The 15,485-nt window shown below is 39.4% G+C and overlaps 1 protein-coding gene across 4 annotated transcripts in view; it reads left to right on the forward strand.

The window, feature by feature from the left end:
* The window catches only part of CTNNA2 (catenin alpha 2), a 485,320-nt gene that overhangs the window by 56,052 nt on the left and 413,783 nt on the right, over window positions 1-15,485 (forward strand). For all 4 annotated transcript variants that reach the window (XM_050338724.1, XM_050338725.1, XM_050338727.1 and 1 more), the window contains exon 2: window positions 1,860-1,966. In XM_050338724.1, the coding sequence (XP_050194681.1) occupies window positions 1,865-1,966 (102 nt within the window). In that variant the 5' untranslated portion in view covers window positions 1,860-1,864. The remainder of the gene's footprint in view (window positions 1-1,859; window positions 1,967-15,485) is intronic.

A 15,485-nucleotide genomic window follows, 5' to 3' on the forward strand; every position in this document is an offset into this window, starting at 1 on the left:
TCCCTATTGGAGTTCTTATTAGACTTTTAATTTTTATTTATTTTTTTAATTTTCATTTTAAAATAAAGGGAAGTATCTCAACCTCGAGTGATTTAAAAAGAACGTTTTTACATCAAACTTTTCTGTCTTCTTGTTTTTCATTGACAAGTTAGTTTGCATGTGGCTTTGCTTGTCACCAAATACTTCTACAAAATCGCTTTCCAGCTCAATGAGGTGGATTTGTTGTCTCTTACAGCCTGACAGCTGGGCTTCTCTGTACCTGGAATTTCAAAAATGAAGCCAACTGTCTAGAAAATTGCATAAAAACCTGAAATGGGAAAAAAAAAATAAAAATGACAGCCACTTGCTGTTGCCTTCATTTTAGGCCTTGTTTAAGCTTTTAAGTCTCAGGTGGTCCGGAGAATCCTTTCTGTTGTTAAATCAGTTCTGCTCTTTTTGATGCAACATTAAGAAATGCTGAACACTGTGGGGAAGTTCTGTTCAAAGCTCTGAACAGAGCTGTTGAATTTGTTTTGTTCCACGTGTGGGTGGGCTGACCTTGTCTGGCAGCCAAGTGCCCACTGAGCTGCTCCTCACTCCCCATCCTTGGCAGGACAGGGGGAGAGAACAGTTTGGAAACCTCACAGGTGGAGATAAAGTCAGGGTGATCATTTGCCAGTCACTGTCACGGGCAAAACAGACTTGGGGAAAATGATTTTAAGATTTATTGCTAATTAAAATAGAGTGGGATTGGGAGGGAAGAAAAGGACAGAATCCAAACCCCCTTCCTCCACCCTGACTTTTCACCCAGTCTCCGCTTCTGACTCTTCTGCTTCCTTCTCCCACTCTGGGCAGCACAGGGGGGATTTGAGGGTTGCAGTAAGTTCATAACACTCTGTTAGACACCAGATCAGTGATCATTGGGTCAGAACTGCCTTGTGGGGAGCGTGTGTGTGGAGGGGGAAGGGATGGATCCAACCTCACGGAGGTGGGGTGGCGTCGTGTCCCTTAGGGCAGCCCCTGGAGCCCACACAGGGAAGCTCTGGAGCAGCTGCCAGTCCAAGGCAGCCTGGGAAAAACTGTAACACCCCACAGCTCCTGCAGCCCCTGACCCAGCTCAGGCTGGGGCAGTGAGTGCCCTCACACTGACCTAGAGCCCCAGAGTGGTGTTGGGTCAGAGAGATTGGATCTTGACTAAAGAGCGGTGAATTGGTTGGATTCTGACTAAGGAGTTGTGGATTAATAGGGTATGCTGAGTCAGTATTGACACAATATTTTTGTGTAGCTTGTGTGGTATCCTTTTGAACTTTGGCCAAGTTCCCTTTATTTGCTCCCCTAAATTAATAAAGAAATCCCTTGGGAATTTGGCTGTGGAAATAAGTCTGTGGCTTATTCTCATGATGCCATCTCGAGGTATTAAAGAACCCTGTACCTATATGAAAGTAAAACTCCTCGCCAAGCCTGTGGGCTGGAAGCTCCAGGGCTGGAGTCCTACACACTCCCCATCCTGCCTCACGCTTTTCCCCTGCTCCAGTTTGGATTCTGTCTTTTGGCTGCACTCTTTCAGGATAAACCTGCTCCCTGCATGCACCTCCCACGGGGTGCAGTTCCTTCAGGACATGTCCATCTGCTGTGGTGTTGGAGTATCTGTCCTTAAGGGCTACAGGAGGAAAAAGAATTCTGAATATAAATGTTTAAGCCCTCAGAGGATGTGGCAGCGGTGAACCTGGGAGTCCTTGGGAGTAGAGGAACACCAGCTGGGTTATGGAGGTTTATTTTATATGTGAATGTTTATATTTATTCTCTAAGTAAATGATAAGGAGTATTTGGTTATTACACTAATAATTCTCATGGATGCTGTGCAATTTTGTCTGTTCCAGGGAGTATGACTTCTGCAACGTCACCTATCATTTTGAAATGGGACCCCAAAAGTTTGGAAATCAGGACTCTCACAGTGGAGAGGCTGCTGGAGCCCCTTGTTACCCAGGCAAGTATCTTTGGCTTGTTTTGCTTATTCCCTTAGCCTGATGCTGTATTTACTCATTTGAAGTAATTATCTTAATAATATTTGATGATAAAAACGTGAGCAGGTTTTGTTCGTGATCTCTGGTGGAAAGCTCTGTTCAAACATGTTTGGAAGCTCTTGTTCTAAATAATTTATAGTCCCAAAGCCTGAGCAGGAATACAGTAGCAACAGCTATTTACTTAGGTCTATCTTAAAGCAATTTAGAAATTCGTGAAACAGCCTATCTAAGACTGAGGACATGCTCCTGGTTTGTTATTACACCATGGAAGACAGACTCAAAAAAAACCCCAAACAAAACCAACCAGCCCAACTGCAGAAACTCTTAAAACCTGTTTCGTTTCATGCTGCCATCGCTGGGAGGATGTCAAGGCCTGGTGCCTTTCTGTTCCCGAGCTGATGTTAATAATGGGAAACTGGTTGCATAATTTAGTAACCTTCAAGATGGGAAGCTCCATTATTTAAGATACATACAGAAGTCATTTTTCTTCTAGGAATGCTCATATTAAAAATGAATGCCAGCTATCCCCATCTGTCCATCCACCTGGTACTAACAGTTCTCTTGTAGGCATTGTGGGTCTTGACATTGGATAGAAATGCAGGCTTTCATTTGAGTGTGAGAACAGACCTGATGTCTCAGTTTTATGAATAAATCTTCTTTAATTCCCCCCCAAACCCAATGTGTCTGCATGGTTCCTATGCTCTTAAAGTGAGTCACTGTACAAAGAAATGACATTTAGTATTTTTTCTTTGTTTTGGGGGGTGGGGGGGTGGGGAAATGTTATTTTTCCACAAATTATTCTCGACATGAAAGTTTAACCATGTACACATATTACAGACTCAAAGGCAGAGAGATGTTTCATTTCATGTAGTTGGTGATAACATGGTAATTAACTTGCATTATAAACCTTTATAAGTTTGTTGTTGATATGAAAGACAGACTAAAATGCTGAATTCACTGTAAAACCGACTAAAAATGAGGTTACAAGCTCTCAGTTATTCTGATACTGGTGTTGGTACAGCATTTGAAGCTGCTGTGCAGCACAATCTGTTGTGAGATGAGAAAGTTACTGAGCATTCTGTGAGGGAATTTTGTGTTTTCCTTTCAATTTATTTTCCAACAACTTGCCCAGAGAAGCAAATGCATCAGCCAACAAGTTAAAATGCCATTGTAAGTTCACAGTTTCACAAGCTACTTGGGTTGACTGGGTTTAGCTACCTTTGTGTTGGATGGAGTGCCTCAACAAGTTTAAATCAGGAAATTACAAGCTGAACTACAAGACATGGTTTTCTTCAATGATGACAACTTTGGTTCTCGAGTTTGTGTTTTGATGAGGAACAATGTATTGCTATTTCAGCAGTTTGTCAAGAAGACTAAAGAAAATAAAATACTGCCAAGAAAGGGGAGAGAACTATTGGGTTATTGCTTTATTCAGTGTTTGAGTATCTTCATTCTGATTTCTTCTTTTCATGGGTTTCTAGATCATAGGAACATATAAAACCCCCTTTTTGAACACGTAGTTTAATTTCCTGCGTTAGAGAAATAAGTAGCTTTACTTATTTCCCTGTACTTTAATCTGGTAGATGTTTGACTAAAGCATGTTTTGTGTGAGCCACACAAACATCACCATGAAAGCTTCAAGTGATGAGAAATGTGTTACCTTCAGATTGTGTTTATCTATTGCATTTTTAGCTGAAGTTGCTCAGCTGCTCTCTCTGTTTTTCTCAGATAAGTTAGGGATGATCCCAGTTTAAAGGCTTTTTATTTTTTTTGCAAAGCCTAAAATTGCATTTGCAGTCTGGGCAAGTCAAGAATAGTATCTCGTTTACCCCTGTTTGGGCTTCGATTGCAATCTGCCTGTGCAGTGACAGCCTCCACAAGGCAACCATGTGCACATTCCACGTGCAGAGATTTGGATCTCCTTAGGAAGTTTCAAAGCAGTTTCCTTCCTGAAGAGAACATCTAATTCAAAAACTTTATTTTGGCGAATAAATAAATTAATCCCATTCAGTTTTGAGGTTCTGAAGTCCACTTTGTAGATTCATGTGAGCCGCTTGGCAAAGAAATCACAGAGATGGTTCTTCTGTGAGTCATTAAATAGAGGTCACTGGAGAGAAGAGAGAGATTTAACGGCCCAACATGCAACAGAACTTTGCTGCTGAAGTTCCTGAGCAACCAGATCTGCCTTTGAAGGCAACCCTCCTTTCATAGAATCACAGGATCATTTAGCTTGGAAAAGGCCTCCAAGATCATCCAATTTTAACCATTCCCCACCCTTTCAACTAAACCACAGCTCTGAGTGCCACCTCCGGTTGTTTTTTGAACAGTTCCGGGAACGGGGATTCCACCACCTCCCTGGGCAGCCCTTTCCAATGCCTGACAGTTGTTTCACTGGAGAAATTCTTCCTGATGTCCAGCCTGAACCTCCCCTGGCACAGCTTGAGGCCGTTTCCCCTTGTCCGGTCTCTTGTGACCTGGGAGAAGAGGCCAATCCCCACCTGGCCACACCCTCCTGTCAGGGAGTTGTAGAGAAGTTTTGGCCAGGAGTTTGGATCTGATGACATCCCTAGTCCTGTACACCCCAAATTTGCCTGCTCCTGTGATTTCCAGCACCCCCCAAGAGAAATTCCTACTTGATTTTGGCGTTCACGCTTCAATATTCAGAGCACCCTCTTGTTCTCCGGGCTGTGTGTGATTCTGGAGAATGCTTGAAAAACTGGAAGTGGTTGTACACAAGTCTTAGGACTCCAAAAAGTGATAATTTAGTCTTTGTTATCTGGGGGAGTGTGTTTGGGAACTGACTCTGAACTCGGTGTATATATAGGCACAAGACTGACAGATTTTCCAATGGTGGCACATCAACTGGCTTCTACCGAAATTTTTGGAGAGTGGTACAGAAATGTGATGTGGGTTTGAAAAAGAACACCTCAGTCAGTCAGGAGAAGAGAAAGGTGCATTAAAACTGAATTTTACACAAGCTCATTAGTGTTCCAGATGAGAAAATATGGATAACCTAAGAACTGATTTAGAAGAAATTATAACACAAGAAGGTTGTCTGAACTGGAGGCAAAAAAAAAAAAAAAAAATCCTAAAATCCATTAACTGATCGTGAGAACACATTAGAAATGACAGAATTGCATTTATTCTAGGAAGCTCTGAACTAGGAAACTAATTAAAACTTTTGTCTGGCTGTCAGAGGTGTAAGAAGATTGGAGCTTGCTGGGGTACTCGTGTTCCCAGTGCTTGTTGTCGTGGTTAAAGAGTAAAAGATATGCCCTCCACATGTCTTTCATCAACTTGCCCTTACTGAGATTTTTCTGAGAAATACGTGATTGAAAAAATTATTAGAATTTCTATTCTCAGCAACATGGAAATTACTGACTGAAATACGTTTCTTTTCTCTGGCTTCATTGTCACAGTTAGCTAAAAGGAAAAGGTAATTGTATTTATTACTAATTTTTTTTTTCCTGAGAGTTTATATCAACTAACTATAAACCTTAAAATCTTTAATTTTATGAAATTTTTATAAGGAAGTTTATAACTAAAACATAATCTCAAGGGTTACAAGAGTGCGGGTTACTACCTCTTACTCCACCTTCATGCACAGTAACCCAAGTGAATTGCAACTTTATTTGTTTATTTATTTGCAAATTTATTTGTTTTATTTGTGGGTGTTTTTTATAAGAAGAAAGAATCACAGTTTTAGGAAGGGTTTAACTGCAATTGCATGATGTTTTAGGTATGGCTGAAAAATAACACTTTTTGAGGCCATAAGGATGTGGGATATATTTTTTTTGTTTGTTTGTTTCTGGTGGTTTTGAGTGCTAATTAAATACAGATATGAATACAAGTTCTATAAGTTAAGGAGATTTAAAAAAAAAACAAAACAAATAAATCTCAACTATAAACCAGCAACATCCATGCAATTATTTTTTTGGAAAAACAGTAAAAATACTCATGTGTGAACACAAGGATGAAAAAATGAAGGACTTGTGTCTAGTTTTTAAAGATGACATTTGCTCTTTCTCTAGGATTCAAATCTTCTAATGTCAATCTGTGGTTCTTTTCATTAGTTTTGCCCAGGAATTTTAAATAGCAGGGTGGCTGCTTTACAGCTGTGCCTTTATTACCAGAGCTGTGCAGTGGTTGTACCTTTCAGAATCTTTGTATTTCTGGACTGTTATTTATTATTGCAGAGGTTTAACAATAACACAGATAATGGTGAGTGTTCCTGTTGCAGATTGTTCATGACTGATTATGTTTTCCCTCAGCATGACACATTTTTGTCCTTCTAGATTTGCTGTGAAAAGGCAGTTTGGAATTGCAGTGCATGTTTTGTGGGTTTTGTCCAACAAATTTAAGATGCTGTTAGAGTGACTTAAATGAGGGAACAATGTGTTGTAAGGCAGACAAAAAAAATTGATTAATGATTTTGCATATTTTTTTATACAGTATCACTCAGTAAAATTAAGTGTCTGTATCTATAAAATAAATAAGTCATTAGATAAAATTCCAAATAGTTTTAATTAGTGTAGTTTCTATAGAAAATAATAATAGTCGTGTCTTTGTTATTCTTCTTGAGCTTGTGATTAATCCGGTCCCTTGTGCAGTGTATTTGGAAAATGGACTGATTTCTAATTGCCAAGAAATATAAACATGTATATATTCCCAACCATTCCACTTAATTGGATATTATTCATATTCAGTGAACCTTCTTTTCACTGCATGTGAACCCTAAATCTGGTGTGCTATTTTTCATGAGAATTATATTATTGATTAATATTGTCAGGGAAGCTGCACCTGAACCACAGCTGTGCACGGACACAGCTCCCTTTTCGAGGGCTGCTGAATGTCTGAAAGTTTGGGAAAAGCTGGGTGATGGAGCACTTTACACCTGATATTTGTTGCCCTGGTTTTTGTAACTGTGCAAAGTCTCTGAGCAGTTTCTGTGTTTGATAGCTGGATTTAAGTGAAGTTGTTTTCATGACAGACCGAAGGGAAGGAGCTCAGTTCAGCTGTGCAATAAGGTCAATATTATTTTATTTTTTTTTACCTGAGTGGAGTTATTCTCCCAAAAGTGAAACTAATTTCTGTTTATGCTCTTTCTGTTAGAACAGTCCCAAATCTGTGGTGCTTCTAGGGGTGTGGGAGGTTGGACTGTGCACCAGTTTTCCCTGGCATGGATGAGGTGATGGCCTTTCATGTCAGGCAGGGACTTGAAGTTGAATCCTATCAGAAAACAAAGATGGAACTTTTTTTCTCTAACTTCAACTGAACTTTGAATGTTTTTTTTTATGAAATTATTATGTTGAATAGGAACAGAATCCTCCTTTCTTTCTCCAGCGTTACAGAACCATAGAATTTCTTGGGTTGGAAAAGCCCTCTGAAGTCACTGAGTCCAACCATTCCTCCCAGCGCTGCCAAGGCCACCACTGACCCCTGTCCCCAAGTGCCACATCCACAGGGATTTTAAATCCTTCCGGGGATGGGGACTCCACCACTGCCCTGGGCAGCTGTGCCAGGGCTGGACAGCCCTTTATGTGGAGACATTTTTCTTGATATCCAATCTAAACCTCTCCAGCGCAACTTGAGGTTGTTTTCTCTTGGTCTGTTTTTTTTTCTGTGTATCACTTAAAACAACTTCTGAACTAAAAACCATCAGCTGCCTTTTTGCTTCAGGGTGTTTTTTTCAGCCATTGGATTCTGCAAGAAACATCTGCTGCACTCTGGCCATCACAGTGTTTCTTTACCATTGGATTCAGTAACATCCCTGCCTCTCTGCCAGCTCTGGTTGGGATCTTCTCAGCATGGAGATTTTTTGTGTTGGTTTAGAGAACCTTTAGCTAAATTTTATCTTTATTTATATATTTTTTTTTAATCTATTTTTACTCTTCCTTGCTTGAAAACTGCAGACTATTTATAGCGTGTAGTGTCATGTAAGGTCTGGACCTTGTCACTCTGTGCCTCCCGGTGATTGTACTCGCTGTTTGGAGGTGTTTATGCATGTGTTTGTACTTTGGAGTTTATGCATCTGCAGGTCAGCATTTGTGGGGGGGGGTTTGGGTCTCATCCATTATTCCCAGATTCTCTTTTTATGGAATAATGGTGCTTAGCTGAGAGCAATGCAATGTGATGGCTGCTTGTTCTTCTCTTCTGCCACCCAAGCCAGTGTGGAGATGGTGAGAAATTTTGTTATTGGTATGTCATGGTAACTGGTGACTGGAGAAGCTCATGGCTAAAATGAACCTGCTCTGATTTGTAATTCTTTCTATTAAATGCTGGATTTTCCATCTGTTTGATAACTCTTCAGTTTTCTTCATCACTAGGAAATTATTAGTGGTTCAGGGTCACCAGAAGGTGTTTTTGACTTTCTGTGGTACGGACAAAACAATCTTCGCAATTTCTCTTAAAAAAAGCGTTGACTTTAAAAAAAGCTTTTACTGCTTTGACCCTTCAGTGTGTGACAGGGAGTCTACCCTTATGAAGCAGGTTTGCTGTGTATGACATGAATATTTAGTAGAACCATAGAATGGTTTGGGTTGGAAGGGACCTTAAAGACCATCCCTTTCCACCCCCCTCCCATGGGCAGGGACACCTTCCACTATCCCAGGTTGCTCCAAGCCCTGTCCGACCTGATCTTGCACTATCCACTGCCATTATCCAATACACTGTCCTTGCAATGTCCAATGCAAATTTGCTGCCTGTCTTTGCAAAAGCAGTGAATAAATAAACCATCTGACTTGATGCAGTGTTGGGAAATCATCTCGTCAAAGTGGAACCGAGAGAAAAGACAGAGGGACGAGAAGACCTGTGCCGTGGAGAAACAGAGCTCCATGTAGGCACTTTGTGCACGTTAATATAATTAACACACCCATATAATTAACATGCCAGCCCCAAACCTCATTGCCTGGATAGCAGGAATGCTAGTTACCCTTATGAGAAACCCAAGTTTTAACTTGAGGAGAGAGAGAACTGCTGAGAACTGTCATGGCTGATTAGACTCTCATGGGACTCATGCCTTGACTGAAAAGAAATGTAATACATACCCAAAAAAGGAAAGTCAGATAACTGAATATCAAACTGGAATAAACAGTGAGAAGTTTTGCTGCTATTTCCAAGTGGTGTCTCTATTGTGAGAACAAATGAAGTGTAGAGGTCAGGAAGGGGGAAGTTGGATGAATCTTTCATAGAATTGTAGAATCACAAATGGTTTGGGTTGGAAGGGACCTTAAAGGTCATCTCTTTCCAACCCCTGCCACGGGCAGGGACACCTTCCACTGGAGGAGGTTGCTCAGAGCTCCATCCAACCTGGCTGACACTTTTCTGTAAGTTTAGGGAAGAATTCCCGCAGGGAGTTGCGTCACCGAAGCCTGGGAATGTCCCCGATCCTCTTCATCCTGTCTCCTCAAATAGCACATTGGGAACTTGTCTAGGCAGTTTCCTAACCCTGTTTTGTTCTTGCACGTGGCTTTCTAGTAACTGTCTCATGGAAGAGTTTTCAGAGGATGGTGTTCTTGCCTGGGATTTCCAAACTCTAAATCAAGAAGATCAAACTAATTATTGTAATCTCTCTCTTCTGCTTGTGTCCTTGAAGAGCCTTTTCCCTGTCCACAAATACACAGCTCAGCAGGTTCTTAACAATCCTGTTGATTTAATCAGGGTCATCTCTGTAGAAGGGGAAAATATGAAAGTTTTGAAGGAAAAATCAGCTTTGGTTGCATTTTTAGGTGATTCTGGGTTGCACAAAAAGCAATTTTGTGGTTTGGGATTCTTTTCGGAATATCCTGTGAACACTTTGTCACTTCCAGAATTTCTTGCAGTCAACAAATGTACTGGAAAATGACAGCATTTTCTTTTTAGTGTCAAAAATGCTAATTAAAGCAGGATAGGTATATTAGCTTCTGGTTTAAGAGATGATTGCATAGTTAATAGCCGGTGGCCTTGTTACAAAAGAAGTAATGGATTTTCATTTTGGCTCATGAGCAAATTCCTGTTGGTATCATAAAGTTTTATTTACTAAAAATGTTTGACACATTTTTTTCCCAGTGGTTGAATTAAAGACTTCAAAATAAAAACTTCAAGGTTATTGCAGCAGATATAAGTGCTAATATAATAATTTATATTAGTAGGATATTCTAAGTCTAGGATATTTTTGTATTGTGCTTCAACAGGGAGTCAACTTGAAAAAATGTTTTTAGTATTCTGATATCCAACTGAATGTGAGCTTGTTGTAGCAAAGATATGATCCTTAAGTGGATCAGCTGGTGGATATAGAGTAAATTTAGGCAGTATTATCATTATAATACAGCATTAATGAGATTATTATTGGAAGGATTCCCCCTTCTCAAAAAAGCTGTTGACAAATTGGAAGGAGATCAGAGAAGAACGATGTGAATTATTTCAGTTTTGTCTTTTAATGGAAGCCTAAAGACCTTGGATGCATTTCATCTATACAAAGGCTTATCAATTAAAAAGAAATTGTCTTCAATTTACTGGCAGTATAGATTTTGAGTCTATTTCTGGTAGCACTTACAGTGTAAATAATATTCCATGATTCTAATTTAAACTAAACTCAAGTATCGGATTCACACCCTTGGAACTAAAACATCCAACCTTAACAAATCTAGGACATGCTTTTTAGGTCCACTAGGAGTTATAAAACTAGGAAAATAATTCCTGGAGGAACAAAAAGCTGCAATAATGGGATTTCTCACTTTATGAGCCAGGGAGGAAGCAGGAGCAGGATTGCTTGTTTTTTGTCATCGATCAGATTTACCAGGGAAAAGAGAAAACAGATACACAACCTCTGTGATTAAATATGTATGTTTTTAATGACTTTGGAAGCAATTTGGATATTGAAGTTTGTAATCCATCCTAGCTTCATTCTTGGGAGTGATGTGAAAATCCTGCTCACTTTCTAATTTTTCATTAACTTCATTTGCCGTGTGTCATCAATCCGCGAAAGTTAGAAGGGATATAAAATAATCCTGATTACAAAAATAATAGCCTAATTACAAGATTTTGCTTTGAGGTGTTAATTAACCTAATTCTAATAGATCCATCTTCTCAAAAGCAATGGCAGGTTTTGCTCCATTTCCCTTCAGTACGGATTTCTGAAGGTTGACTGATTTGTTTGCAGTTCAAAGGATTCAGGGCATGGATACAGGGATATTTTTGGGTTGTTTTGTTCTTTGTTTAGTACGTTAATTTCTTGGAATATTGATTCCATTGTGTGCACACCTTTTAATGGATCCAAATAGATTTTTTTTTTTTTTAGTGATCTTTGACTGTTTTATAAATTGCAACAAAATGTAACTAGGGTGATCTGAACTTCTGCGGTATTTCAAAGCTGACCTTGATTTTCAGCCAGAAATATTTAGAAAAGTCTTGCAGTTTTGCCCTGAGCAATATGGTCTAAACTACCGTATTTAGTTTCCTGTTTGGTAAATTAATTTTCAGTATCTCTTCCCACAACCTCATCAGTGGTTGGTGCTCCTGAATATTATGTGTCTGAGCAGCAAATTATCACATTTTGAGGATATGTCCTCTTCTACTTGGCTCTTTCAGCGGGATGATTAATATTTTCCTCTTGATGTATTGAACTTTTTAGTCTCTTTTTCTGTACTACTGCAGTACTTCAGTACTCACTGATGAGAATTCTCAAACCCTTTACCACTTAATACCCTCATTATAAACCCTGTGTAACTCACACTTAGCATATTCAACCCAGACTAATTGAGTGTTGTGCAGATGACCTTTGATGAGTACACCAGAAATATTGCTCTGCTGGGTAGAAATTTTACTTTTTCTAGATATCTGTTTTTTAGAATAAATCTTTTTTAATACCCTAAATGAAGTCAGTACTGGAATTTTCATTCTCATTTAGTTGTCTTGGGTCCATGTGGAGCAAGGGACCAATTGCTCAAATTTTCACTCTTGGCTTATGAAAAAAAAAATTTATTTAGCAAAAAAAGCACAATCATGACAAAGTAGCCTTGACACTTACTTTATGTGAGTATTGTTCTTTATAAATTAAAGATGAAAGCGGATGGAATTGATTATAATAACATTTTAAACTAAGAAATACAGCTTAATTTTTGCTTAAGAACCTGTTAGTGTGGAAGAGGATAAAACAAATTTGTTGGGTTTGTGTGGCCAGGTTTTGGTGGCAGTGGGGATACAGGGGTGGCTTCTGTGAGAAGCTTTTGGAAGCTTTCCCATGTCCATGGAGCCACTGCCAGCCAGCTCCAGGAGGATGGACCCACTGCTGGCCAACAAGGCTGAACCCGACAGGGGTGGTAGTGACACCTCTGTGATAACAGATTTAAGAAGGGAAAAAAAAAAAAAGTTCTTATGTAGAAATAATTGCAGCCAGAGAAGAGAGGAGTGAGAATAAGTGAGAGGAACAGCTGTGCAGACACCAGGGTCAGTGGAGGGGGAAGGGGAACGATGGAGCAGCCTTGGTGGCCCCCCGACACCCAGACAGGTCAGCCCACCACACTGACTCTGCCTTCCTGACAGAGCTGGTTGTAAGTCAGACTTTCGTGCTTGTAGAAACGGTTTATCTCGAAGTTTTCGGTGGAGGATTTCGGAGAAACGAGATTTGCAACAGGAATTAATTTTTCTGATTCATTTCATCTTGCTCTGTAGTGATGAAAATGTATTGTATCTGCTTATGGTAATAGTAAATCCTTTTATTAGGAGGTATTCATGTAGTAGCATAATGACTCCAGGGTACTGAATGGCTACTGAATATTGAGTTGTTTCCAGGGGATATGTGTTAACCTATTCAGGTTTTTTCCTAAGGAATTACACATATCTACACTCTGTAGAGTGGAACAAGTGACCTTTTACTCGAAATACTTGAATTGCCAGGTAGTTTTTTCGTTTTCTGAAAAAAACAATTGACTCAAAAAAGAATAGCAAATTCAAATTTAATTTTAAATTTATGCATGAGACATAGCATATATATGTATCTTTATTTTTTCTTCTGTCCTGTCTTCTTCTCAGTCCATATTCCTTGAATCTGCTTCCTTCCTATGTTCCACCACATGAGATCTCTTTGAAGTCTTTGAAGCCTGCAAGGTTTATATTGTTTATTTCTTTTTAAGCTGAGGGACTCAGGGCGTCCACATATGTGCAATCTGATATTGTTGACTATTGGAATGTGATGGATTAACAAATTTTTGGTAGTGTTTTTACCCTTTATAGAAAAGGAAATGGTCTTTATTTGAGACATTTCTCTCTGACACAACTGAAGGACTTGTTAGAGTAGCTGGAAACAGGCAGGGGTATTCCTGGTTTAGTCCTGACTGGGATCAGTGAGTTAATTTTATAACGTGGCCCACGCCCTGTAAAATAAGCTTTTCTTTATCAGCCACTTATATGAGGAATAAATTCACTATCAAATAGATTTATCTGGGAGTTTCTGAATCCAGCAGCATTCCAGCTGTTTGTTCAAGATGCATCTGAATTTACACCGTTAATTCCAACCAGAAATCAAGGCCACTTTACACACAGGCCTTCTCATCCACAGCGTGTTATTAATGGAATTATTGCAACTATCAAGAATTCAAGAAAGATAATTTAATTGTGCTTGTGTTAGGATGCAGAAGGAGAAAGTCCAGGCTGTGAACTACATCTGTCCTTTCCCCACGTGTCTGGAGACAGAAGTTTCTACTCCCCTGTTAGTTTACATGGACAAGTAAGAAGAAATTAGGAACATTATTTTTTATTTTCATTTGCTGGTTGGTGCCTCTTTGCCAGAACCTTTGGTCTCTCTGCTGGGGTCTCTCCTGTGTTCCCACAGTTTGTGTGTGAGGTTTTGGTTTGCTCTCTCAAAGGGCATCTTGTGAGTGCTCCTTTTTACTTATATTTTAGTTTGTTTTGAGTGTTATGTAGCAAGTAGTGATAGAATTTTGTGTAAGAAGAAGGTGGGGAGGATAGTTTGTGACACAGGAAAAATTGCAACAGTTCTAATGGTCTTTAGGGGATTTGGTATCTTTTAGAAATTACCTTCCTTCCTGCAGTAGGTGAACCGCAAGAGTGGAAATTATTATTGTAATCATCTTCCTGGAGCTTTTGCAAGTGTTTAAATTTTACTTACAAAAGTTACAAAACACTTTGAAACTGAAGCCTGAAATTTTGAGCTCAGTGTAGCAGTTCACTGCATAATATTTTATCCATCTTTAATGAGAGATTAGTAATGCATTTACTCTGAACACCTCTCAGCCTTTTCTGTTGAGCTAAAAATTTCCGAGGGTAAAATTTATACAGTGAAGTTACACAATTGTGTTCTTTTTTCAAGTGGCTGGCCCTGCATTTTTCTCACTACACTTACTCAGAGTCTGTGAGGAATGATGACTGTGGGGTTTTGTTTTGGTTTTTGTTTGGTTTTCATGGTGGTTGGTTTGCTTGTTTGTTTGGGTTTGGTGGGTTTTTTGTTTGTTTTGGTGGGTTTCTGTTTGGTTTTGGTGTTTTGTTTGTGTGGTTTTTTTTCCTTTGGCAAATTTGAGAATTTTTTCTTTCATTCTTTTCATTGTTTTGTGGCTGGATGAGCCAGCGAGGGTGTCACACATCCATAGATCTTTTATTTTAAATTTCTTGTGGAATTGAGATAGGAAGCCCAGAGTATCAGTTTGTACTGGGCTGTGTGAGTTTTGTGTATGATCAGATAGTGGTTTTATACAGTAGTACATCAGAAACTAATAATAAATTAAGATGCTTCTTCATTCAGTAAGATGCTGCTAAAGCTGATCTGCCTTGAAGTGGGATCCATCCTTCAGAGATCTTCTGTCTGCAACCTTTCCTGCAAGTCTGCTTGGATAGGGAAGCCACAGGGTCCTTGTGGAATTTATTCCTCTCACATCCTTGTCCTCCTGGCCTCCCCTGCAGGCTTTTGCTGTTGCCAGTCCCGTGGTTTTGTCCCCTGGCACCATTCTCTTCCAAAATAACTAGAAAACTTAGGAATTGTGTGGCAATTAAATATTTTTGAACTGGAGGGAAAGCAACTGAAAATATTTAAGCTCTCATTCTTTGTGGAGTGGGATTTTGTACAGAAAAGCAGTTTTAGGACTTTGGAGGTGAGGGTGTTGGTTTAGTTTCAGTTTTAAGCTTCCTTTGTGCAGGATTGCCTTACTACTCCCATTTGACCACTTTTGTCTACTTCAAACACTTGCCTTGGCCAAAAATATTCTAGTTATTACATCATCAATCTATGTCCTGTGTTAATTTCTTCTCCATTTTTTTCTTCCTCCTTATTCCTCCTGGTTATAAGACCTGGGGACTCTAAACTCTTTTTAGAACCATTATATTAAAAAAAAAAAAATCTAAAATCACTGCTAATTTTAACCCAGAGTTCTTCAGGCCACACTTTTTGGTGGTCCATGTCTTTCTCTGCCAAACTCTTAGTAGGGCTTTGCTTTCCAGTCGTTATTTCAGTCATTCCTTAAGGCTCCCATGGTAACATCTGGTTCTTGGGTA

This window comes from Myiozetetes cayanensis, unplaced genomic scaffold (genome assembly GCF_022539395.1).
Source record: "Myiozetetes cayanensis isolate MyiCay16 unplaced genomic scaffold, myiCay2020 scf7, whole genome shotgun sequence".
Classification (NCBI taxonomy): Eukaryota; Metazoa; Chordata; class Aves; order Passeriformes; family Tyrannidae; genus Myiozetetes; species Myiozetetes cayanensis.